Source organism: Pseudopodoces humilis, chromosome 10 (assembly GCF_049639895.1).
Source record: "Pseudopodoces humilis isolate 2021_Gansu_Grassland_sample_001 chromosome 10, ASM4963989v1, whole genome shotgun sequence".
NCBI classification, from domain to species: Eukaryota; Metazoa; Chordata; class Aves; order Passeriformes; family Paridae; genus Pseudopodoces; species Pseudopodoces humilis.
This window is the reverse complement of record NC_142209.1, coordinates 25,890,334-25,917,709: the sequence shown is the minus strand read 5'-3', so window position 1 is coordinate 25,917,709 and position 27,376 is coordinate 25,890,334. Positions and strand designations below refer to the sequence as shown.

Below are 27,376 nucleotides of genomic sequence, written 5' to 3'. Positions count from 1 at the left end.
GTCCAATTTGTAGCTATCAAAATGGTAGAGGTCATCACAAATTCTAGTGTGTTTTACACATCATGAAGTCTGATGTGAGTTACCTTTTCTTGGTTGTGCAATACATTGACCTAATTCTACAGCTTTCTTAAACAGAATGAAAAATTCACACCTGGAAAAATGAAACTCAAAATTTGACACTACTTTTTTGAGTTTCTGTAACTGGTATCTAATTCGTTTTTGCATTCTGTTTTTAAAAAGTAATTGTTTTATTTGCAACTCTACTAATCTTTTTTGTATGTTTGCTTTCCTTTCTATGTCTCTTTTCTAGTTTGGACTCTTTTTTCCATTCTGCACCACTCTGCTTTTCATCCTTATTATTCTGTCAGTTTGTTAACTCTGCTTTCTCAAGGTTAGAGAAACTTTGCTTTTCTAATATTTACTGTCTGTTGGTTTAATAATGAACATCCTTCTAAGACTCTCGCATAGTCATGAATTAGCTCAGCATTTCTCTCTAGTGTCACTGTGTTTAGCAGTCTCAAGTTCTGCTGATTTCCAGTCTTGTTAATCCAGAATAACCCCAAGGTTCTCCTGTGAGCCCAGACTTCTGGGGCTGTTCCTGTTGGCTGCTTAAACTGTAAAGAGAAAATGCTGTGTCTTCCTGGTGAAACTGCTGGGGAAGTGGTGACAGAGTAGTGGTAGCCCAGTGTGGCATTTGGCAGTTGTCATTAGGATTAATACCCATGGGTTTACTGATGATATCACAGAAAATTTAGTGATTAGAAAGCATTAGATGAGCTCAGTGTTGGTTAATGCTGTTCTGTGAATGTAAGTTGATTTTATAAAACTCTCGAAGACATCAGTGTGATTTTTTTTTTCATTACTAACTTATGTGATGAGTAAGAATATTGTGTAAGAAGGTAAGTTAGCTTTCAATTAGCCCTGCAAATCCCTAACAAGAGGTTTTTTTACTAAATCGAGCTGAACCTCCAGCTCATTTTGAGCTTTTTAAAAAGAGGTGTTGTCTTGTTGATATGAAAGAACTTTTTTGTCCAAGATTATTGCTCAAGATTTGAACTCAAAGGATTGAGTCAGTAGGCAGAGACAGGCTTTTTGTTGGTTTTCTTGATGTGGAGTGGCTTACATGGTTAAAAAAATCCCAAAACACCAACTTAGGCTTCATATTCTGAGTTGATCTGTACAAAGGTGATAGCAGAAATATCAGTTAGTAAGTAAAATGGTGTTCCATTGTGGCTTAAGACTTGTTGCTGTGTTTCTTTACCTAGAACTGTTTGTAGTCATAACTTGCATGACAAGCCATAAAAATTAAACTTTTATGTAAGGTCCTCTCAAAGAATTTTGATGGAAATTTCCTTTTACTATGACTTTGAGTTTAAAACTGGAGGTGCTGTTTTACATGCATGTTACAGTCTAGTAATGGCAGCCTATGGTTCTAACTTGTCCTTGATAACATGCATATTGAAGCTAAAAGATGTTGGCTTTTATGGTTCTGCCCCCCACCAGTTCTCCTGAACAATTGAAAATAAGATTGAGCTTCATGTTCCTCAAGGTAGATGCTGGCATTTGTATGCAGAATTTCTTTAACTGGTGAAAGGAGGAGGCCTGGAAAAAAAAATTCTTGCAGCTAATATTTCCACATGTTCCTTCTATCCTTGTCCTAGGAGAAGTAAAAACCCCCATTGGAATGCGATGATCAACTCTGCAAAACTCCTGAGTAATTCCTGTAGGACAGGGTTGAACATCATAGCTAGTTTGCCCATTTGAGAAGCTGTACACTAACCAGTTTAAGAATAGTTGTATGGTTGTAGGGTTTCTTCGTGTGCAGTTTTTGTTGATTTGTTTGTTTTGGTTTTTTGTGTGTTTTTTGTTTATTTGTTTGTTTTGGGTTTGTTTCATTTTTTTAAGTTCTCAGTTTATACCATTTGTGCTAGTAAAATATGCATGAATAGTCTGTAGCTTTGCTGAATAATACTCTCAGCCACAGTGTGCTCACAGTTTAGGTGTTCATAGCTCTTGTTTTTTTTTCTTCCCCAGAGTATCAGTTTGAATAAGCACATGGTTAATAGCATCTTGATTTATCTGTAGGGAAACTTAAGCATCTAAAAACTTCTGTGTTATTTTGGGGTATCATTTGCCTTTTTAAATTATATGTAGATACCTATCCTCAGAATGTTATGTTTGTCCTGGATGACTTTATTCAAGACTTGAAGGAACTGATGTATTTATAGGATGTAGCTACAATGGCTGTTACTTTCTAAGCATGTTCGTGTTGTGACAAGGCACAGAAGTATATTTACAGCATTTGTAATTTCTGTCTTCAGCTTTTGTTCTCTATCCATTTATGTGTACTTTTTTAGAAACAAATCGTTTGTATTACAGTCATTGTCTTATAAAGACATTAAGTAAATGGGAGCTCATGGGTGTAAGTTATCGTGTGACTTCATATTATCAAAGTTTCATTGAATATCTGGAGGTTCTGTTAAATCAGCTCAGTATTGCTTAAAGCCTTGCAAATCAGTGTCAACATAAGGATCACTAAGGTGAAGAAATACAAAAATAGTAAGCAAACCTCTCTCAAATGAACACTAGAAAACCACCTAAATATTATTTGTAAGATAAATCTGATTTTAGAACAAGATTGTATGTTTTTTTCTATGATTAGGTAGTCCTGTGCTTTTGTGGAAGGGTTCTTCAAGGGTGTGCAGGAGACAAACTCTCTTAGAATTGAGCTGTCTCCTTGCTTTGGCTGTATGTTGTGTTCTGCTCATACAGCATCTGTACTCTTTTGGGGTTTCTAAGACTGAAAGCTTGAAATAAAATGCTACCAGCAGTTGTTACAAGAGGATAGCTCATGTTGCCACAAAAAGTAAAGTAATGTAGTAGTTGAACAGCATAAACTCTTGACTAACAATGTTTATTTTTTATCTTTCAGAGTACTCAAGGACCGAATTCTGTAGCAGATTTTTCTGCAATTAAAGAACTTGATACATTAAACAATGAAATTGTGGACCTGCAGAGGTACGTAAGGGAGGAATAGCCAGAGCTGCCTTGGATTCAGTTGTGCTATGTATTGTTCTTTAGAAAACAGTCCAGTGCATAAGAGAAAAGCAGGTGGTAATGCTCTGCTAAGTAAAGGGTCAGCATGTCTGTAGTACAGTGTGACACTGCTGCTCTCTGTTCACTCATATGCCCTTAATGACAGCAGGACTGTGAAGGGTCTGTCCCTCCTGCCTTCAAGGTGTGTTTCAGAGAGGTGTGTATCTCAGCAACCCAATATGGAAATATTCTCCATTGTTCATCTTTATTGGCAGATGTGAATGGAGCAAATCCTTAGTCTGCTGGAACCATATATAAATGGTGTCAGTTGTCTTTTATTTGTAGAGGGCATTCCAAGGACTTGTTTTTGGTGGTAGTAAGAGAAGTAAGATGGAAAAGATCAGTAAGTATGCAGGATAGGGTGTGGGAAGCTGTGCATGAATCTCTGCTAGGGTTTCGATGAAGGCAAAGATGGGCGTGCCTCTCATGTAATAAAATAAACTGCTGGACTGAGAAAAATTATTTTGATGTCTGCAGACTCTTGGGTCCATTAATTATTTCTGAGGTAATGAAGACGACTTCAGGTGTTCAAGAAAATCAAATTAATATATTTTCTATAGTGTTGGTCATGCTCTCGAGACAGCAAGTATTTTTCTTCAGTGTTTTTCTTGTTACTATCATAAATCTACTGAAAATTCTATTAGGAGCAGTAAATGCTCCTATTTTTTAAGTGCAGGTGCTTTGTCATGATGAAATCTGCCTCTCTAATTCATGTCACTTGTGGGAATGATTTAACTTGGCAGTGTGTCAGAGCACAGTCTGTTTCCTAAATGCATAAATATTTTTTCACTTCGCTTGCTTACTCTCTCTTATTACTCCCACTGCCTCCTTGCTTCTCCCTGCTCTGCCTGCACTGTTCTTCAGGTCATATTAATTCCAGTTTTGGACACTCATATTTATTAACTTGAAATAGGATTTGCAACTGTATATATTTACTGTTGGTATCTTAGAGGGAAATAAATTGTTGGCTGAGATGAATTTTTAGATGAAGTTGGTTTTCAGTAGGTGGGCTTACAGCCTGACATGCAAGCCAGGCTGTTTGAGTCTGGTTTTCTTTTCTTACTGTGAGGTAGGAAGGAACCATTAAAAAGTCACTACTTCCATTTCTTAAAGGGCAAATATACATTGACAATTATTGAAAAATTGATTGATACTAGATTGTTGAAGATAGGGTAGGGGCAACTCTTAGTGTGTATTTGTTTTTAGAAAGGGGAAATTTATATGATTTAGCGGTTCAGAGCAGAATGGGATTAACAATGTGCTAAAAGTAGGAAACTTTTAATCTTTGGTGAATCCACATTTCTATTACAACTGGTGAAGTACACTTTCAGACTTGATAGTTGTCATATAAAAATGTAATTTAAACTGAAGTTATTTTTGTTCATTATTAAACAAGATAGATTATTCAGCTGTTGGAGTCAATATATAAGAATTCTAGTCTCTGATTCCATTGAGAAGTGTCCAAGAGCTGCATTTTTGAGATCCAGTAATAGAATTTGAATCTATTTTTGAAGCGCACTTCAGGGGAAATAAAAAGGCAGGAGAGGAAATGGTCAAAAGAATGACAATATGTGGAAAACAGCTTTTGGAGAGACTGAGCAAAGAATACAGAGGTGATGTCTTTGTGGCTCAGCAGTTTGTGTGGGAAAGAGGTCTGGTGACCCATAGCTTTGTTATTATTAATTTGATAAATACAGTGTCAGGAAGTTGAGGCTGAGGATCAGATCAAGAATAAACTGCAGAACACTTCATAGGGAGGATAATACCCCTCTGGTGGGGGGAATGATTTGCCTTGGGACATTGTGGAACCTGCACCATTTTGGGCCTGCTGTCTCTAAATTCTGTTTCAGTTGCACTATATTTTTAGAAAGCTATTTGAAGCTTTTCTTGATCAGCATGGTGGGAGGCTAGGCCAGATGTTCCTAATATTCTTTTTTGAGCCATAAAACCTTTTTCTTCCCCAACAAACCCAGCTTTGTTTTCTTGCTTTCAAAATTAGTTACGGCCCACAAATTCACAGAATTTCTTCAAGCTTTACTGACACTACATTGCTCTCTAAACATAAGCAGTAGTTGAGCTTAACTTGGGATATCTCACCAGAGATGTCATCCTTCACGTATGATGGATAGCAACATTTAAATTGTCTTTAATTATAAATCAGTTTGAAAGGACTATAAAGCTGGTGAAGTGGTCTCTCAATAGCAGTGAAAAAGCAAAACGTCCCCCAGAAAAACAGGACAATCTCTCCCTGCCATACACTTGCATCAAATCTTTGTTTCAAATTTCAGACATCTACATCACTTAGCAAAGCAAAGAACCGTAATGTAGAATAAATAATTTCTTCTCAACCTCTGGTTTGGAAGTAACTGAACTGTTGAAGCAGAAGAGGTTGTGAGTAACAAATGTTAGAAGAAACAAGGCAACCCCTTGGCATGTTTTCTAGTATTGCCAAATTGAAGTACTACTATATTAAGAATTTCCAAAACTACAGATGAATGTGAAAATAAGAAATACTGGGCAACTATGAGTGTAGATAATCCTACCAGCTCTGTGAGTAGTCATCATCTTATTATGGAAAAGAGCTGTGATTTTTTTGCTTTTGTACCTAAGGTGATTCAGCCTGGCCAGGGTTGAATGTTTGGCTTGAGCACCTCTGCTGACATGGGGACTTTGCAGTTCTCAGCTAAGACAGATATTTGCAGTGTGCTGGCTCCCATTGATAAATTACTCCATTCACAAATTAGTATTATATTTAGGGATTTTAGTAAAACATGAAGCATCTGTATGGGAGAAACCATCTATTAGTCATTGCTTTTAGTTTATTTGATATGAGGTTCTCCTGACCTATTAAAATGCATAGGGAAATTGTATTGCTTTCAAAAATGGACTTGAATTGGTTACAAGTGTCCTTTGTTGGCAAGACCACAGTTCTTTTTGGGTTGCTTTTTGGATGTAGTAAGGGACTTTATGATCCAGGAAATCTGTCATATCCAATAAATCAATTTTGTTACTTGTTATTGGTTCTTTCAGTTGCTGAGTATTCCTACAGGGGCATAGCAAGATAGTTTGTAAAAGAAATAGAGGTATTCAGAAGAATTAGTGAATTAGTGGGTCTGCGTTTTCTTTGAAACAAAGAGGCATTTCTGGGGGAGGAGGGGATGTGTTATGTGCAGACTATATACACTCAGCTTGTTTTCTTTTGCCTGAGACTGCTGCCTAAGCTTTTCTTGTTCTGCCTGACAATACTTCTTTCACTTGATTCTTTCCAATTCATTGTTTGTGCTCTGATTTGGCTCATGGAAGTGCCAGTGGGTGGGTGTTATATCCTGTTGCTTAGTCCAGATTGCAAGGATTTAGATACCTGGCTTGTGTTGAAATACAAAGTGTGTTGAAATCTGTTTCTCTGACAGTCCTAGGCACATCAGTGACAGTAATGTGGAAAGGCTGTATATTGACCACACACACCTGCTTGCAGTTCTATTTCTTGCTCAGTTTTCCCACCCCATCAGGAAAAAAAAACAAGTATTTGTTTTCCTACTCTCTTTTATCATCAATCAGGAAGAATATAAACGAATGTTGGCTGTGCTTGATGGGTGTTAGAGGGCTTGGAGGTATTTTTCAGCCTGATTTGTACAGAGATCTTTAGAAGTGCTTTATTGAGACCTTTGTTCATGGAAAAGTAAGGAAGCCAAAGCAACAGAGCTTGTTTAAAGCCTGTGTTGCAGTGCTTTCAATAGCTGAGTACAACTATGCTACAGATGCTTATTGAGCTAGAGGAGTGTGCTGTAGCTTTGATTGAAAAGGTAAGGGTTTTTTTAGAACTTCCAGTTTCTGATGAATGGTGAGTGAGGAATTTTATGAAAGTTGAAGGATCACACTTAACAGAATAAATAGCCTTGGTCTTCAGAATTCCTCTTTCCGCATCTTTCCTTTTCCTTCAATTTAAACTTCCCCTTTGGGCATAATCAGGAAGTTGCTCTTTCATCACATAATGAGAAAAATAATAGCAGAAGATAACCTGTAGTAATTATTTGTCAGAGCAAATGTTCATTTAAGATCTGACATCTGGGTTCTTTTTATTTTCCATTGTGTGTGGTTTAGCAGTAAACAAAACTTTCTCAGCTTGAGTAAAGAGATCTTAGAGTAGACCTGTTTACTTCAACACAGAAATACTTTCTTCTGTATCAAATAAGAGTAAACAAATAAATAGTTTTAGATTGATTAACAATCTGCTGCTGTTAAACTATGAAGATTCTTAATTTCGGTTTATATCAGTAATACAACTTAATAGCTTTTCACTCTAGTATGTCATTTAGAAATGTTAGGTTTATTGTTAAAATTCTAGCTTTAGTGTGTTTGTTCGTTTATTAACAGAGTCCTGTAAATAAAGTAAATATCTGTAGAAGATTGTGTAAAAACTGTAATGCTTAATGTTTTTCTGCATCTGTGAAAGGAGAAAAGATTCCGTATGCTGTCTAGAGAGAAACACTCATGGTTTTTTTGTAACAGTAACTCTTCTGAGTTCTGTGGGATTTTTCCCTTAAAGCTATTGTTACGTCTGACTGATGAGAATTTATTGGTGATAATTCCCCTGTTATCAGCAGTCACTTAATCTTGAATAAATGTCTGTAGAGGTAGGCTTGATATGACACAGCAAATCACTCCATGTGGAGTGTCTGAGCAGATCATGATTCCAGCAAGCCAAGCCAACCTTCCTGCTCCTGCCTGAGCTTCCCAACAGACAGGTCCAAAATCTGACAGGCAAAGGGCATTAATGGCTCTATTGGCCTGTGGGAGTGCTCCCTGGCTGCTGTGAGCACAGACATTACTGTGTTTGCAGGGGTTAATAGATGGAATCTGATGCAATCCCTCCCACTTTTCCTAGCAGTTTTCATTAGACAAGTGCTCCATAGCAACAGTGAGATCACTGGAGACAGTATTTCATTGATTTCTGCCTCCCGCCCCCTTCCATTTTTGAGCCATTCTTATCACTGGAGTGCAGTTGGTGGAAAGACAAGGGGGTTTATGTAGAACACTTATGTGGGCTTCTGTCTTGTAAATAATTTGGAAAGCAGAAATCCTTCACATCTTTTGTGTTTAATGTTTCACTATGTATTTAAAGAGAGATACAGGCTTAGGGGGCTGGATAACGGTACCTGCTGTAGCCGATGTTCTTAAGTATTCTTGCATTGTTTGCTGGTCTTCCAGGGAAAAGAATAATGTAGAGCAAGACCTGAAGGAGAAAGAAGATGCTATCAAGCAGAGGACAAGTGAAGTCCAGGTAAATAAAATAATAATTTATTGTTCAGACACCTGATATTGCACCATGTGCTGTTTTAATGATAGTGGGATTACTGAGTCTTTAGATCACATCATTTGTCAGTAAAAAGAAAAAAGACTGGTGGCTAAGAAAAAGAATGTACTTTGAAATGTATTTTCTATATAATTTTGGGCTTGTGTAGGTGTGTATGTTTATATAATGTGCAAGCCCCTATAGGATATATAGCATGCATGGAGTTTTAAATGAAAAATATTACAAAAGAATAGATTTTTCTTTCTATTTTTTTTTTTTTTAAGCAAGACTGTCTACTGTGTAATTAAAACTAGAGAGGACACTGTAGCACTGTAAATTAATTAATAAACTTAAGTGGCTGAATTAAAAGGGCTTGTGTATAGGGCTGCTTCTTAAAAGGCGCAGTAATTACCAGCTGGGGAGAAATGTTGCCTCAAGTTAATTTTGCCTTAATATAAGTGAATTTTAAAAGGAATCTGTTGATTTTTATTTGAAAGGATGATACTGAATTTTTTGAATATCTGAAAATTTAAATTTACAAGTGTTTTGCAGACGTTAAAAATTATGCAGTCAGCATCAGTGTTTAGAGTGCTGACAGACTAGCCAAGCTCTGAATTAAATATTGCAAAGGAATATTTCAGTTACATTTTTTCAGTTGCTGTTTAAAAAAAAAAAATCTTCAGTGTGATAACTGACCACTTATATTCATTTCTAAATTTATTTTAAGAATCTACTGTTTTCCTTAATCTTTACTTAAGAGCAAATAATGCAAGATTTTGGCATTTCAATTTCAGTTGGCCTGAAAAGGAGCTAATGTGTTACAAGAGTTGTGAATTTTGTGCAGGGATATTTAATATCCTTGGAGTCTGGATGATAATTAATAGTGTGACCTTTGAGGAGATAATCAGATGCTGGCCTGTTGGTCATGCTGGCAGCAGCTCCAGCAGCTGCAGGAATGCATGTGGAAGTTGCCCATGCCTGTGCTCCACGGTCGTTCCCCTCCCCACCCTGCAGATTCCCTTTCCCACTCTTCACAGAATTCTCAGGGGTATTCTTGGCTTTGGACACAAGATTATTTTGTTGATGTCTTCTGGAATCTGTGTTTGTTCATATGAGGGTTGAGTTCTCTGGTTCCTTTGCACAAAAGGCTTTTAAGCTTGATAAAAACCTTACCTTGAATGTTACAGTGTCATCCATGTGTGTTTGATAGGCTGTGGCATCACAGAATCCCCTGAGTCTCTGTATCCTGAGCAGTGGTGTTGGGAGCAGCTGTCTCAGGTCTTTAACCTGTTAGTGGTCACACAAGGTGTTTGTTAAATATAGTTACAGGGTTTTGTCAGTCTGCAGAGAAGGAACAATCTATTACTGGCTTGTCAGAAAAACGAGAAACCTCCAGGATCAAACAGGAAATGGCCGCAGCATTTATTTAATCTGGTAGCCCTTTACCTTTTCCTATTTCTGACTGGTGGAGGACCTCCATGTTTCAAAAAACTTACTAGAACTTCAGAGAATAATGTGACAGACTAAGGATATCTTTGCCTTGTGTTTTCTTCTGGTTTTATTCTAATGAGGACATTTCTAAAGATGGTCTACAAAACCAGTTTGCTCTAACCTGCCTCCTTGCTTAAGCTAGCTTTGTGGAAGGACAATTCAGTTTCTGGTACCAGAATTCCTTCCACAGACCTATTTGTAATCTCAAATAAAGCCATGGTCAGTGATCAATCAGACTGATATGTATAGGAGGAGGGAAAGAATGACAGTTTTTTCTTCTGTAAAATAATTTTGATACTGTGTAAATTGGTACTAAAAAGCAATGGCAGAAAAAGAGTTATAAGGAAGATATAGCATATTGATGGGGTTTAATGTGCTTGTTAGAGTATCAGCTCTTTAGTAGCAGAGACTAAGGGGTGTTCCCTCAAAGTTAGGTGCACTGAGTATCCCTCAGAATTGGATTTTCTTTTTCCCTGTTGCAGTGCACCAATGCCATTAGAAAGTGAGTGAAGTTTTACTTTTCTGTCCTCTTGCAGGTTTAACTTTTTCTAGCACATGAATTGTCTTGGGAAGGATAGACTGGCAAGCTATTAAATCCATTGTCCATGGAGATATGGATTCCTAACCTTTCCTTATCCTACACTATATTGGCATAAAGAGTTACAATGATCATAAATCTAATACAAGGATTACTTTTACCATCAGAATGCCAGTTTGTAACACCTCAAGTACCTTAGTGGTTTTCATTTAGAACCTCATTCAGTGCTTGAACATTAAGATGTTGCTTCTTTGCTGAAGGGTGGTCTTTGAAGATTAATTGGAGTCTGGTTTAGTTCATGAAGAGGCATCTTAGAGTATTATAGCCAGTTTTCTGTCTTATATCTACTCCAGATTTTAATTCTGGAGAGGTTAGATGCATATGTGAACAAAAACCACCACAGGTTTTGGGTTTGGTTGAGTTTTTTCCTTCTTTCCTCTTCTGGCAGCCATCAGGCTTAGTTAGCTCTCTTCAGTGCTTCTCTACTGCTGTGCCTAGGACAGACAAAAGTGGAGGTGGTCTATATTTAGCTTACATGGATGTGAATTCTTGCTTCCTTTAGGGAAAAGGAGGCTGAAGTCTCTTTAAGCTGTTACTTTTTTCCTCCACTGCTTGTGTTAAGTGTCAGCTGATCCTTGCTTTTCAAAGCCATGTGAAAATGAATGGATCAAGAGTGTCCCAATTATCCAAGTCGGTAGCTGCTCTAAGAGCTTTTTGTGTGTGTGCTGATTTTTCTCTCATGGGTTAGAAATAACCAGTATTTTTCCTAGTCTGACTGCTGTATACTGACATATACTTCTACTGAAATTCAAATTCAATTTGGAGGGTTTTTATGGGGGGCATTTTGTGTTTTGGTTTGGGAGATATTTTTGCATAGTTTTTGATTTTTAGTAGTGGTTGATTTTTAACGTAGAAGCATCTGTGATGTATCTTTGCGTAGCCCTCCAGTTGCTTTGAGGTTACCTAATTCCCCAGCATCTGACTGCTGCACCATATGCCTTTCTATTCCTATCTGGCTTTTGGTCCTCATTATGTGGAGGTGTTAGCATACAACACATGGATTAACTGTCTCCCTCACCAAAAAGAACCCAAACAAAACACACCTAGAAAAGGGGAGCAGGACTGTAGCTTAGAGCAGCACACTAATGTATGATCTAATCAGAATTTCATGTTTGCTTGTTTTTTATCCTGCTTAATTTTTTTTGCTCTCTGTTCATTTCTTACTGTTGTTGATGATTCGTCCTGAAATTGCTGCTTTTTCTCAGGCTGCAATCTTCTCTTTTTATCTAATACTTTTCCTTTTATGTTAATCCTTTTTGATCTCCCTGTAATATCTCTTTCTCTTGACTTTGATGATTCTTTCTTCTTCCTAATTTCTTTCCTTGACATGTTTTTCAGTGATATCTCTGCAGCTTGTTGAAGTATAACCATTCCTGTTGCTCAAAAATGAGCTAATTATTTTAAGATGCTACTTAATGTACTTAAGACACAAGACACATATTTGCTGTTCTTTCATAAATCAAAAGATTCCATACTGTTGTGTATGAAATGTGCGTTTTTTACCTGTACTGGTACAGACAACATAAGTTTTTGGCTGATTTTTGCAAAACTGGGGGCAGAAATGCCCTAGGAGGCAGAGCATTTGGGCTAATGGTCTTTCACCATTTCACCAAAACAGTTCTTATTTTTGGCCATATGTTTTTAAAGGGGGCAGGAGCAGAATAAAGGATTTCTATTATCACAAAATCCCATACTGCTTTGGGTTGGAAGGGGCCTTAAAGCTCATCTCATTCCAGCCCCCTGCCATGGGCAGGGACACCTTCCACTATCCCAGGTTGCTCCAAGCCTCATTCAGCCTGGCCTTGGACACTTCCAGGGATGGGACAGTCACATCTTCTCTGGGCAATCTGTGCCGTGGCCTCACCACCCTCAAAGCGAAGGATTTCTTACTAATATCCCATCTAAATCTGCCCTCTGTCAGTGTGAAGCCACTCCCTTGTGTCCTGTAATTCCATGTCATGATAAAACTTCCATTTCCAACTTTCTTGCAAGCTCTTTTTAGTCCGTAGAAGGGGCTTTAAGATCTCCCTAGAGCCTTCACTTTTCCAGGGTGAACAACCCCAGCTCTCTCAGCTTGATAGCAGAGGTATTCCTGCCCTCTGACCATCTTCATAGACTCCTCTGGACTCACTCCACCAGGTCCATGTTCTTAACGAGAAACTCAGTAAAACACAGCGCTAAAGCACAGGACAGACACACTGCAGCAGCCTGAATAAAAAGAGAGCTTCAAAATGAAAACCTGAATGCTCTGTGAGGAAAACAGTTCAACTGTGTGTTGGTGTATGATCTCAATACTTCAGTGAGATTTGTTTTTTTAAAGAAAAGCAAAAGCAACCAACCTGATTATTTTCATGTCATTGAATTAAAATCTGAGAGTACTTGCTTGTCTGATATCCATGCGGGCTTCTGGTAGATAATTTGTTGATACTTTGAAATCTGGGTCAGCACTGCAGCTTGTACTGTGGAATTTAGTGGTTAGGGGGACAGAGGGAACAAATGTCGAGCTGATGTGTTTTATTTCAGGATCTTCAGGATGAAGTAAAGCGGGAGAGCAGTAATCTGCAAAAGCTGCAAGCTCAGAAACAGGAAGCACAGGAAACCCTTAATGATCTTGATGAACAGAAGGCCAAGTTGGAAGAACAGCTTAATGACATCAGGCAGAAGTGTGCAGAGGAGGCCCATTTGGTAAGGTCTGGTGGCCAATGCCCTTGGGAAGAGTAAATGCCTTGTCTTGAAGAACTCAGCCTTGCAGAGTTACAGTTGTTGGGGCAGGAGAAAAAAGCTTTAATGAATAAATAGCCTGAGTGTCAAGGCTTTGTGACCAACAGAGCATAGGAAATACATCACTTGCTTCAGTGTTCCTAATTTAGTGTCTGTGTCAACAAACATATTGAGATGTACTTGCACACAAAGCAGTTATCAAAGTTATGATACAATATAAATGTAGTTAGAACCACTAATTACTAGGACTGATTTCTTAGTGGTTGAAAAAATATAATCTTACTTAATTTTTTTCTAACATAAGGCTATTGTGTTTCTTTAAGGTCTGAAATTATCATTTCAATACTAGAAATATCTGTGTTGGTCAGAAGAACAGCTAAAATACTTTGTTTTTATTGAGACCAGGAGAGAATTAACTGTTCATTTGGGTATGATCTATTATCTCTGCAATACCTATGAGATTTTTTACTTTTATTCTGCCCATAAATAATAGTATTTGGATGTGTTGTTTGGGTTTTTGGGTGTGGGTCTTAGTAGTTTTTTTTTACTTGAAATATTGTTCATGCTTTAGATTGCCATGCTGAAGGCTGAAATAACAAGCCAGGAATCAAAGATTTCAGCGTATGAAGATGAACTGACCAAAGCCCAAGAGGAGCTGAGTCGCCTGCAGCAAGAAACTGCAGAGCTTGAGCAATGCATAGAGTCTGGGAAAGCACAGCTGGGACCTCTTCAGCAACATCTGCAGGATTCACAACAGGAAATCAATTCAGTAAGGCAGTGTGAAAGACCCACCCCCCCAAAAATATTTTGAGTTGGCAACCTTTAGTGTGGTTTGCCTTAAGGGGAAGGCGTTGTTTCCTTTTTTCTTCACTGTTTGTTCATGTCTTTAGTTACTTACACATGTGTTCTGTGCTAGTAGTTGTTAGGATTTTTAGAGGCTGACTTAAGTCACTTAAGTTACTTACTGGTCTTTCTCCAAGTTTATTAATTAAATGGATTAATTTACTTCACTCCATAAATAATTTGTTGTAATATAATGGATGAAAAATGGCTAATGCAGACTTAAATTCTGTATGTCCAGTAGTTATTTAAGTTTTCATCTTCCGTGGTCTGGGGCATGCTATCACTATTCTTTAATTGATTTGAAGATGGTATAAAATTACTGATAGTATTTACTTAACACATTGTTGAAGGGGGAAAGGGAGGTGGATGGAAGAAGAAATTGGGTTGAATTAGACACTGAGAGGCAGAGAACCCCATGCTTTGAAGTGGCTGCTGTTGCATGAACACTCTCAGTTTCTCTCTGTAATCAGTGATTTGTTCTTACTTCGATGATGCATGAGCTTGCACACCATTTCCTCATGGTTCTCCTTCCCTGTTGCCAGCTGTGTTATGTATTAGCCACTCATGCTGATACCAAGTTGAAAACAAAAGGCAAAGCCTACCTTTGAATCCTAGAAATGGCTGACTTCAGGTCATTTCACACAATTCACATCTGTAACTTGCTAACAAGTCTCAAAACATTCAGAATTTTAAAATAATTGCTTTTAGTTTAGAAACTGAGAAGTAAACAAATAGATTTTTTTCATAATTTCATCACAGGTGGAGAGAAGGTTGTACCACTTCAGTGTTTTTATGTGGCAAGAGGTGCTTGCCATGAACAGACTTGAGACTGATAATATAAGTGGTTATGCTTGACTGTACTACAGACATTTTTTTTTAACTAGGTTTTATAACCTAGTATTTTATTTTATTGCTCTTGACTCCTAAATAAGGAACAGTAGTGGTGCTTTAGGCAAGATTATCTAATGGCTGGTCTGAGGTCAGTTAACTTGAAAGACACCTGGTGGTGTCTTTGCTGACATCCCAATAACTCTATTAGGTAACTGACGTAGCAGAGTTCAGTGGGATTTAGGCACCTGAATATCTGGACTAGGTTTATTCTTTTGCATAACCTGCCGGATCCAGTAATTCCTTCATAACTGGCAGGTTGGTTGTAAATGTTTGCCGTAAGGCACTGCATGAAGCATATTGCTGAACTAATAACATATGAATGTAAGTGTCTGCTTAGAAAGATATACTTGGCATTTGTAGACTTCAGAAGTCATGTGGGAGATGATAATTAAATCGTACTGTTCCTTCTTGGAAGATGAGAATTCTGATAAAGCAGCCTTTTTAATTTCGAGTTTAAGGAAATTGCAAATACACAATCTAGGAAAAAAACCCAAACCACACACACACAATCCCCAATCCAAAAGAAAAATAAGGAAAAAAAAGCCTAACCAAAACTCCCCAGCAAAAATAAACAAACAAAAGAACCCTGAAACCTTTGCAACTTTTCCGATGAGTTTGAATAGCAGCAAGTCTTGGTGTTGCCACTGACGCAGTCTTCTTCCTTGGCAAAAGGTGTGTCCTTCAACCTCTCTCCACTTCTGCTAAATAAGATTTCTGCTTATCTCACAAATTTCACCCTTTGATTGACAGAACAGGTTTTTACTATATTTGCTTTTGAAAATAAGATTTTTAGACATATATCACCCACCTTATATTTAGGAGGGGATTGCCATTTACTGGCTTCCATGTGCTGCCATACTGATGCTAATACATTTATTTCTATTTACAGGTGCAGACAAAGCTTCTTGAGCTGAAAGAACTGGAAAATAACCAATTTAATTGGCACTCTCATAGTACACTTGTTAATGGAACTGTGGATCATTTTAGTCTTAGCAACAGCAGCAGTGAAACTGCAAACCTAAATGAGAATGCTGAGAGGGAAAGTATAGCAGAAGAGGAACAAACAAACAGTGTGTCTCCAGTGAGTAATGTTTTGCCTGCTTGATCACGATGCATTGCAGCTGTGAAGTTGGAATAAGTTAAGAATGTACCAAGATTGATTATGTTTTTAAACACTTGAACAACTGAAATTTCAGGGTGTTTTTCTGAGGGACTGTGTTTCCACATACCTCAAAGTTCATAAGCAGAAAAGGAGGTAATTTTAGCTTGCCTGGGAAGTAGCAGTAACATTTTTTTCTATACTTATTTCCAAAGCAAAATACCATAAATTGAATAGCAGAATTAACACTAAAGGAGAGCAGCTGTCTCCATTTGGTGCAATGAGAGCAGAATAAGGAAAAGTACAGAAAATCTAAAACTGTCTTGCTTTAAATGTTCCTCCTTATGTCTCAGTAGATTCATGATTGATTTATTTTTTTTAAAACTTTTACAGGGTTTATGGAACACTAAAGTATGTACCTCTTGAAGTATGCTTTAGTATATTCTGTGATTATATTTAAAACTTAAAATTTTATTGTGCAGTCTTGTATTTACTTATTTGTGTTGAATTGCTTTTATCCTTGTACAGATAAGGAATAGTTCTGAAACAGCAGTCTCTGTTGGAGAAGAGAAAGAGACCCCAGCTGCATCTGTTACCAAAAAAGTGAGTTTGTTCAGGTTTGGGGGAGGAAAAAAGTAGGTTTAAAAAAACCCCGGTTAAACTGTTTCAGGCTTGCATGATGGTCATACAACAATAGAGGAATAATTGTCACTTCCTACTGGTTTTATTTAGTGTGATGTCTTGAAAACATTTCATCTCGTGTAGCAGGCAGGTTGTTGAAAAGTATTTTGTATCTCCATTGATGAATTATATAGAATTCCAGCTGTCTCTTTGCTTCAAGCTTTAAGAAACCACTGAATGGTAACAGGAGATGACATAAGTGTTTTCCATCCTTGCAAGTCTTAAAAATTTAATACGTTTCTCTCCATCTGCATTGCCCAGGAAGATCCATTTGATGCTGAATCTCATCCGTTGCCTGATCTAGTTTCTGAAGCCAGCTTAGAGTTCTTCCAGTCTGACCCTTTTGTTGGCAGTAAGTAAACATTTCTCTCTATGTGCAGATTTAGAGAAACAGGCCTTGTGTAAATGCATCAGACTCATCTTCACCTTGAGACTGCTCTTTATAGAATAAATCTGAAAATGTGTGAGTGACAGGAGCATGGAGCCAATAGTGTTACAGAAATAGAAGTGTTAGAAATGAGAGTTTCAGGGTGTTTCTCCTTCCTTGGACTTCCTAACAAGCTCTGAAAGTTGCTCCTTTCCCTCACTGCTCTTCCTGAGGACTTCTCATCCCCATCCCCTCCTTGCCTGTGCCCTGGTGGCATTTTGGCTGTAAAGGTGTGGGCAGGCTTTTGATATGCGTGTTGTCACTAATCTGATTGACAGCCCTGATCCACAAACAGGTCAGTGGAGGGTTCTCTGGGCTGTGCAGTGGGGAGGCTGTGGGTGGCTCAAAATGAATGGCTGTGGCCTACTTCTGGTGAGTTTGGCTCTCAGAACAAGGTAATGTGGAACTGCACCATCTGTTAGTCTTGTGGAAGTGCTGGGCTTTATTTTAAGAACTTGCCATTGACGAATGATGTTGCTCTGCTCTTATTTTTTATGGGAGGGATGATCTGCCTATATGGAACCAATTGGGGAAGGAGCATTAATTTGAATTAACTGCTGAAGCAGATGTTTTCAGCCACATAAATATGATTTTACATGCTTTTGTATCAACATGGTCTGATCAATTTCGCTTGTATTGCTTTGAAAGGAAAGTAAGATAAATTTGTTTCAGATCACTTGGCTTCTGAAAGAATGTCAGTGCAGATTGAATACTTTTAATGAATAAATTAAACTAATTTAAAACAGCTTGAATGTTTCTGTAGATACTGTTTAATTTTTGTTTATATTGAAGTGGTTTTGCAGCACATGACAATGCCTTTCTTTCAGAAGAGAAAGGTCTGTTTGTTAAGAACCAAACTTTTGGACTTTGCACACTCAGTATATTCAGGGGTAGATACCCACAGCTAAGAGAAAGATATTCTCTCTCTCAGATGTACGTGAAAAAGTAGAAATGAGTTGGGATCATGCATCCAGTACTGAAGTGAGCACTTAGGAGCTACCATCCACAATGTCTGTGACAATTAAGCAAAACTGGGACTCATCTCAGTAGCTGGCCTGGATTACTGCAGTAGTAATACTGCATAGTGTGGGTGTTTGTGGACAACAGCCAACGGAAATGCAGCTTGGAGATGGCTGCTTTTTGTGTGTTTCGTGATGGTAATAAGCTGATTAATGAATATTTGCTTTTCTTTTGAGCAGATGATCCCTTCAAAGATGACCCTTTTGGGAAAATTGGTAAGTAACTTTCTAACACAGTAATGTGTTTGTTTTTCTAAATGTTTATTAGTGGGGAAAATTGTCAGCATTTTCAGAGGAAAAAAGTAGGTGGAAATGCCACAAAAAGTCGTGATAGGATGTATGTGACATTAGCACCTGGCCACTTGCATTAAAGCTTTTCAGAGAAGTCCATTGCCAGTGAGTTTTGCTCTTGTTGGAAGTTCCTTAGCTGGGATTTAAAGACGTGAAGGTTATGAACAGAAGGCCCCAAACACTTGCTGCCTGGTTTATTTGCAAAGTAGTAGGACTGTGCTCTTTTAAAGGCTCTTAACATACCAACTTCCTTTAGAATCAAGTATTGAAAAGGTGGGAAGTCTCTGTTTAGGTGGACTGTATAGGCAATGCCATTGATTTGTTTGCTTGGTCTCGAGTGGTTTTGTGGCAAAAATGCCAGATAACCAGTGGGAAAGCAATAGTAAAATAGGGTTGAGCACCAAGTGCCAATAAGAAGCATCAGTTTGGCTTGGGGAGTGCAGGAGAGGCGGGAAGGAGAGATCTTAGAAACATTAGGTTCTGTAAAATGCTTAATTTTTGGGGACTTGGTTAAAGAACCTATATGCTGAGATGGTTCTGGAACTGCTGTTTTCATGATGTGCAGAAAATGTTGGCTTGTCTGATATTTTGAATCGCAGAATACAAATTATTCACAGGTGAATTTCATACTTCAAAGGTCCTTGGTCTTAAATGTGTCACTTTGTAGCAGTATGAAAAAGCGATTCATTGTTTAGTTTTTAGGATATCAGCTAAGTAAAGCAAGGAGAAATATAAGGGAGATGTTTACTTTTTAGATCCCTTTGGTGGTGATCCCTTCAAAGGCTCAGACCCTTTTGCAGCTGACTCTTTCTTCAAACAATCCTCCACCGACCCTTTTGTGACTGCTCTCACTGATCCATTTAGTTCTGCAGACAACAGTAGTAATACCACAGTAAGTTTGGTGTCACACCTTTTACTGCTTTCTCTATGTGATTTGGACAAAATAACCTATTTTGTACCTTTAGACATGCTTTAAAAAATTGGTATTCAGAAATCATATAAAGGTTACCTCTGATCCCCCAGTTCTGTCTTGTCTTTTTGTGTCCTATTTTCTAGAAATAGTCACAGATGAAATAGAAGTAAAAATAAAAACATTTTTAAAGTATTTCATTGTGGATCTTCACAATGTTTAGGTCTTAGTGTGGTTTGATTGTTTTTAATAAGAATCAGCAAATGTCTCTCATAATGTGGAGTTGCCTTCTGAATGTACCTCTTTCAAGTGTACTTCAGTCTGACTTTTAGCTTGCATTATAAATGAGCAGTTACTGAGTAGTCTTGAGCCTTTAATAAGATAGAGTTGGGCATAAAACTCTCTCTGGTGCAGGCTAGAACTTGCTGAATATGTAATATTTAAAGCTGATAGATAAGCAATTTAAGCAGCTGAAATTCTTCATGCCATTAACTTTGTCTCCATTCTTTTGCCATCCCCTTTCCTTTTCAGTGCTGTTTCTGGTCATGCCTCACTTCCAGCTTTGTGTATGCATAAAATCTCCATAGACATATATAAAACTCAGATACATGTGGATTAAGAAGGAAGTTAAGTGGCTGTAGAGTGTGCCTGAGGCACACCCACAGCAGCCAAGAGTGAGAAATGACTGCCCCTGACAGTGGTGGTCCTGCCCTTCCCCATGGTGTGCACATTGTGCAGATCTCAAGGTCATGTTATACACCACAGCCTACACCTCCAACCTTAAAAATTAGATTTCTACAATCTGTAATACTTGGTACACTATCCATTTCAAACTCTTGATGTTCTAATGTAACCAATATTTGGTCTTATTATAGTCCAAAGGGAGGTCAGAGCTGTGGTGTGGGATTAGCAGTGGATTCTTGAGATCTGTACTTCAGGACTAAAGTTATGCATTCATCCTAAATGCTTTACCACTCATCTCTGGAGTGTTGAAATCTTAGATCTTCATGAAGATGGGCTCTGGTTGTAGAAATCTGAGGCCAAAATGAGTGGTAGCTATTTTTGACTGTTGCATTAGCTGTTACCAAGTATATTGCACATATTGTACCTTTTTTCCATCCTTTCAAAGTATTAATCAAAAGAGAGAGGAAGAGTTTCTATTAACAGACTTGTTTACTGATGCTGATAAAAGCTATTTCCAGAATGTGTTATCTTAAAACTTCTAAACTAAAATAAATGGTGACTGTATTATTAGATTGAAGAATCTTTTAAGCTGAAAAACAAATTTCCCTCCAAAGGAATTTTTTATTTTAGACAGAGATATCAAAGAAGAATGATCCTTTTGCTCCTGGTGGAACCACTGTTACTACATCAAATGATCTAGGTAAAAGTAGACTGTACATATCAAGCTTCTTGGGTTTTATTTTTGCTTTTACTTGCTTCTGTTTCTAGTCTTTTAACTGAATTTGCAACAGAGTGTTACAGGGATTTCTCATGTTTTCTGAATTTTCCTATAAAGTATGACATAAGGTGCCTGTTTTCAGGGTAGAATTTCATAAACCAAAATTGACACTGTCTGTAGTGTGTATCACTGAAAACTGGTTCTACAAAAACTGCTTTGCTAAAACTGGTACAGTATCCTGATCTAAGTGTTTTGATTATTTTGATATTTTGTACTGCTTCCCATTACTGTTGTTTTCAGAGATTTCATGTTACTTTCTAAATAACATCAGGATAGCTGTGCACCACAAGAGTAGATGTGGAATAGAATAACTTCTCCATCGAGATTTTTTACTGCTCGAGTTTGCTTCTGTGCAAAGAAGTTCAAGATTTTTTAGGGAAGGCTAAAGGCTTGGGCTTATTTTCCTAAACTGCACTGACAAGTGCTAATACAAAACAGGAATCCATGTGAGATTTTGTATTGTAAACCTGTTCATTTTAATTGTAGGGAAAAAATGGTGCTTTTTAGAGATGCAGAAGTGAGTATGGCCCTTCCTGCTATACAGTACACTAGTAGTTTTCATGTATTTTAGGCAGATGAGAGTGAAGAGGTACTGTTAAATTAGACTGGGATGATATGAAGTTCAGATGCTTGATTCCACAAGTGGGTCTGCAGTCAGAAAAGGGCTCTGGTTCATGTACATATATATATATGTATACATATATATATATATATATATATATATATATCTCCATAAATATGTCTGTATATGTATATTTATGGGTGTATGCACACAAAAAAACACCTCTGTGTGTATACATACACGTATCTCACTAGAACATTTCCAGTAGTATGGTTATTTGATACTTTCAGTGGAATTTAACTTTTTTTTTATGTAGGAAAACATACCAGTATTTCTATTGAAATACTTCGTGTTTAGGAGATTTATTATTCTTAATTGGAAGTTGACACTTAGAGTTTTTGAAAAAACTACGTAATAACTTCAAGTGCTCACCTCATGAAATACTTCACTTGAATTAGTTTATGTTGCAAAATACGTAATAGTTGCTATTTAGTAATAATAGTGGGAATTGACAGCATATTATTACTATTTAGTAATAATAGTGGGAATTTTTTTTTCAGTCCTTCATATTTAACTTTTAATCTTATTCTTTGCCTGATTTGTGTTTTTTTAGCTGCAGATCCCTTTACCTCCCTGTTTGGAAGTGAATCCTTTGAAGGTGGCTTTGCTGACTTCAGCACTCTTTCGAAGGTAATATGGAACTGCTGCTACTCACAGAAAATGCATGAAACTGCTGTGACAAGACAAAGCTTACTCAGTTTCATTACAGTTTTGCCACAACTAAACATTCGTAATGGCTGACTTGCTTGAAAAAGAGTTCTTGATAGAAAATTATCCTGCAATTCTGTGAATAATGCTATGTCATTTTTTCAGCCTGATAAGTATTTTCTCTCTATTTTCAGTGATACTGCAATTTGTTTATTTATTTTTAAATTTGCTGAGTTTAGCAGCAAAAGTATTAACTTTTGCATCTTTAACTGCTTTCAACTTTATAGTGCTGTGCACAGTAGCCATTCCTGATTTTTCTTCCTGTTCAGTCTTCTGGAGTGTGTGGATATGTGTAAAAACAAACAGAAGTCTTTTCTGGAGTCTTAGTGTAAACTTTCAGTTCTGATTGAATACTGTGTTATTGAAGAGAATGTCTGGTAACACTGCACTGAAAATGTGTGTGTTGCTGTTTTCTTTGTTGAAGGCCAACAATGAGGATCCCTTTAGCTCTTCCACATCAGGCTCTGTCAGCAGTGTCACCATAACTAAAAACTTATTTGAGGAACCACCAGCTAAAAATGAGGATGTTCCTCCTGCACTGCCCCCTAAGACAGGAACTCCCACCAGGCCCTGCCCACCACCGCCCGGTAAGAGCTGACACTGAGATGTGGTAACAATCAGCTGCTTCATGTTGGCAGAGGGACAGGAATTATGAGGGGAGGGTAAAGGGTCTGAATTTAAAATGAATGAGCAAGATGTCAAACAAGTTCATTCCTGATCTCTTGGTCATTTCTTCAGAGTTAAGTTTTGCATGGTGTTTGGGATCCGAATTTGAAGAGACAAAGGATTTAGAAAACAGGAAAAAAGACTTGTTACAAATGTGTGCAAGAACACAGCATAGCTGCAAATTAAATGGTTACTATTGTGCTATACTGTGAATCTTAAACTAAATTATGCTTAAACTGAGAATTTAGTGTGCTTTATACATTGCAAACACAGGTTTAATGCAAAATGAATTAAATAGGGCTAAAGAACTGCCTTAGGTTTTCAGGTTAACTTTTTCTAGGTGGCCTTGCCAGAGGTTTGTAGCAGTAACAATAATAAACCCAAGTTCCCTGGGCTCTTCTCTCCTCAGTGATAGAGGAGTTTCTGGCATGTTCCACAGTCCTCTCTGCTTATCAAAAAAGGCCATGATTATCATGCATAACAACATCTTCTTGTGGTTGCAACAAGACCATATTACAACAGACTCCTCACTCTCAATTTGTTTTTGCAGACATCAGGTGTATTTCTCTCAATTTACTTTTGCAAACATAGGATGTATTTCTAGTATTCCTTTAAAAATTTCTGTCTTCTGTTTCATTGTCTTTAAAAACTCTACTGCGTCATTTGTTTCACTGTTGCACTATATGGATGAGTCTTAAGGTGCTTTGAGAAACTGTGGCATGAAACTTAAACGAGTATTCATCCTTTCCTCAAAAGAAGGGGAACACAGTAGATACAGGAGTGCTCATATGAAGTTTCAACTCAGCTGTTTAGTTCCTAATGTTGGTGTGAGATCTGGTTCATGTTAATGCCTTGCAAGTAAAAATTTCCTTTGTAAATAGCAGTAAAACAGCTGACATGGCAAGTGATGATAATTTGAATGTTTGATGTTGGTCCTTATTTAAATATAAAAAGGATTTCTCACTTGATTGTATGGGAGTGGCTGTGACATGGTGCACTTCTGGAAGGCAGGCTTCTAGGGGTAGAACAGCAGCATCCTTAGCAACAGATGATTAGAAAAAAATGTGTGGTTTTGATATGCACAGTTAAAAATGTGGTTATATTGATAACCGTTCCAAATTAATTATTTTCCTAATGGAAATAAAACTTGAGGTACTTAAATGTAATTATTTGTAATGACTTCCTTGGTCTGATTTGAAACAATGGAATGCTTTTTCAAAGAAGTACCCAAAAATCTTTCTTTTAATTCTTTTCTCTACTGAAACTGTGTGGAAGGGCTGTTGTCTCTGAATTCTGTTGCCTCTCTACCCCCATTTCTTGATTTTGGGGAAAATTTGGTGATTGTGTATTTCATATTCTTACAGTTATTAACCCTTCTCATGCAGAAATGAAATTCCCCGATTGTCATTTGGAGTTGCTTCTCCCACATTTTTCAGGAAACAGGCAGGCATTATTTACAAGTAACAGAATTGTAGAATCACAGAATGTTTTGGGTTAAAAGGGACCTTAAAGATCATTCCCTGCCACAGGCAGGGACAGCTTTCACTAGAGCAGGTCCCATCTAATCTGGTCTTGAACACTTCCAGGGATGGAGCAGCACAATATCATCAGTGATACATGGATAGAACATCATCAGTGAGAGAGATGGCAGGATTACCTGGGAAGTGTCTAAGTAAATCATATGTTTCCCAGGGGATGTTCTCCAAATCTTTAAATCACTGCCAGATGAGAGTCTCTTTTACTCTTATGAAGTAATTTTAGACTAATTTTCAATAGTGGTATGTGAAATAATAAGCACCTTTGTTCAATTCTGTAGTTTTAATCTGAAATGGAAACAGAAGTAAGTTTTAAAATACAACCACTGCAATTATGGAACCACTTGCAGAATGTGGTAGTAGAATTCTAGAAATTGCCCTGAAACCTCCTGTGTAAACAGTAACATACAGAGGAAGTGGTGGGATGAAATTGAGCTCAGCTGTTCTTGGAAGTCTTTGGTTAATGTCCTCAACAGTGTTGAAAGTTGACTGGGGTTTAGCTGAAAAAAACCCAACTAAATAAGTGGGGGTTTGTCCCTGATTCGGTTTATTTGCAGCTACTTAGGCAAGAATTAGCAAAACAGCTCAGCTTGTGATTGCTTGTTATCATACTCCTTGTTTTAAACTGCAGAAATTCCTGGTCTTAGCATAGGGAGAGGACGTGGTGTTTTGAAAACTTATAAATGTAATGGATTTCTGATCTCTGAATAAAATTGTGTTAAGTTGATCCAAAGAAATAATAAAAGAGCCTTGCTGGAATGATCAAAGACAGTTGATAACCAGAAAACGATACTGTGCCAACAGAATAGGTGCTCAAAACTGTTAGAAATTCTCTTTCCAAAATAGTTAATTAATACACAGTGGTATTCCTGACTCATTAACATACATGTGTTCCTTTTTACCTGATTACCCTTTCAGAAAGTGTGGGCTGTAACCTCATTTTTCAAATTGGCAACCCTTCCTCTGAAACTACAGCTCCACTAGTTTGTGGGAAGAGGTTGCATTCCAAGTAGCTTTTGAATGTTTTTTTTTTTTTTTACTAGTTTTGGCATGTTATTACTTGCTATCTTAAATTCATTTTAAATTCATTTTAATCTAAGGGAAAAGACCTATCAATCAAATAGACTCTTCAGATTCCTTTAAGTCGAGCGATCCATTTCAGCCTTTCCCCACCCCAGACATTCCCAAAGAACAAGAAGCAGATCTATTCTGTGATCCATTTGCTCCCACCAGCATCAGTAAAGAGGCTGACCCCAACAATTTTGCAAACTTCAGTACTGTGAGTAAACACTTTTTACATTTGTTTCAGTATAACGGCAGCTTTGAAATGTTCACACTGAAGTCTTCAGTCCAATTTAAATTATTAAAACATATCCCATGTACGAAAGGGATATTGCACTGTTAAAACAATGTTTACATTTAGTTTACAGCTGAGGCTGTCCTAAAAAAAAATGCTGCGGAATGTTGTAGTTAATGTTTAAATTGCATTGGTTTTATGCCTTTTTTTCATGGAGGCCTCCTAGCTTTTAAAGGAGAGAATTTTAAAAATATCTGTATTCTAGGGATTATCCATTTTATCAGTGTGTGCAGCAGATATAAATTTATAAATTTAGATCTATAACAAGCACACTGTTAACTACACAATTAAAAATAAACCAAAATATTATTTCAATTTAACTATCACTGAACGGTTTGGTCATAATTTTAATGTACTGAAAACTGATAAACAGCCTCATAACAGTGTATGTTAATGAAATATTTTGACGAGTTTTGAATGGTTAGTAAATTCCAGACTTAGGCACAGTGAAGTAAAATAGTAAGTGTCTCTTTATAACCAGAATTCATTTCATAGAAGTCGTGGTGTCCAAGCAGTAGAAGCAAATCTAAAGGTTTGTGCATGCCTATATATTTTCTTTTTCTTTTGAGCTTTTGCAAATAGAAGTTTTGAAAGGCACCACCTCACTTTCAAGCCTGATACCTGTTAAATGCAGTTTGCATTTACAGTATCTTGACCATAGTGCTCCTTTTCTGTTCAGGCCTAATAAACTACATGCTTGATTGAAGTAAACTAAGGATTGTCAGGTTCTCAAAGTAGACCTGCACTGATTGGTGTGTCTTGGAGCATGGTAACTTCTAAAATGTGATTATCCATCCATGGTAGTAGTTAGGGGGACCGAGAAGCCGGTTTGGAGGAGTGGCAAAAATGTTTATTATCTTCATGAAGGAAATTGTATTCTTTTCCAGCTGCAATTACTGAAAATACTGAGTGCACTGTGGATTCAATTTAGATGTTTCTGCTTTTATTTCCCAAAGAAGCAGCTCAAAGCAGAGACCTGGAGTCTCTTGCCCTTCCAGTTAATGCTGAGACATCCATGAGGACAGGAGCTTCACTTACCTCTTAATTTTTCTGCATGTTTGTTAGGAAGAAACTTTAGCATAACCTTTTGTATTTTATTTAAGATAATACCCTTAGCTGTCTTTGATTTATAATCATTGTACCAGAGGTATTTAGTTCACAATCAGTTCTCATCAATCTACATGGAAATAATCTGTTCTTTTTCTTTCCCCTCTCATATCATGCTGACCTTTTTCTGTATTACTGCCAGCCTTCTAACCCTGCAGTTACCCTTACTATATTTGATTCTTGGCAGCAATATTTTTCATCTACACATTCAGGAACAGTCAGTCTACAGCTAAATTTTTGCAGTCATTTTCACCTGGAAAAGTTATCCCTAATGAAAGCAGGATAAATCAGGATGGCCTACAGTGTGAATGGGAGTGTGCTTTGCAAAATGTTCTCCTGATTTATTCAAAGTTTTTCTCACATAGACTGGTGTTTATCCAAAATAAAACTGTATTTAAATTATAGCACTTTCTGCTCAGTAATGTTTTTGAACATACTGAATATACTTATTTGAATATACTTAATACTGAAATTTGAAACATGGCATATTTCATTAAAATACATCAATTTGATGGCTTCGGTGTGCTTCTTTGTAGTTGAACCTTAGACTAAGCCAATT

At 37.3% G+C, this 27,376-nt stretch overlaps 1 protein-coding gene across 6 annotated transcripts in view; it reads left to right on the top strand.

Annotated features, from left to right (window-relative positions):
- The window catches only part of EPS15 (epidermal growth factor receptor pathway substrate 15), a 65,517-nt gene that overhangs the window by 36,072 nt on the left and 2,069 nt on the right, over window positions 1–27,376 (top strand). For 4 of the 6 annotated variants that reach the window (XM_014250651.2, XM_014250649.2, XM_014250650.2 and 1 more), the window contains 13 exons: window positions 2,933–3,018; window positions 8,305–8,377; window positions 13,002–13,163; window positions 13,771–13,968; window positions 15,823–16,014; window positions 16,561–16,635; window positions 16,975–17,065; window positions 18,340–18,375; window positions 19,206–19,342; window positions 20,675–20,744; window positions 21,998–22,074; window positions 22,577–22,739; window positions 25,454–25,632. In XM_014250651.2, coding sequence (XP_014106126.2) covers window positions 2,933–3,018; window positions 8,305–8,377; window positions 13,002–13,163; window positions 13,771–13,968; window positions 15,823–16,014; window positions 16,561–16,635; window positions 16,975–17,065; window positions 18,340–18,375; window positions 19,206–19,342; window positions 20,675–20,744; window positions 21,998–22,074; window positions 22,577–22,739; window positions 25,454–25,632 — 1,539 coding nt within the window. Of the gene's footprint in view, window positions 1–2,932; window positions 3,019–8,304; window positions 8,378–13,001; window positions 13,164–13,770; window positions 13,969–15,822; window positions 16,015–16,560; window positions 16,636–16,974; window positions 17,066–18,339; window positions 18,376–19,205; window positions 19,343–20,674; window positions 20,745–21,997; window positions 22,075–22,576; window positions 22,740–25,453; window positions 25,633–26,205; window positions 27,319–27,376 lie in introns of those variants that run through there. The other 2 variants (XM_088060700.1, XM_014250653.2) reach the window with 2 other exon arrangements.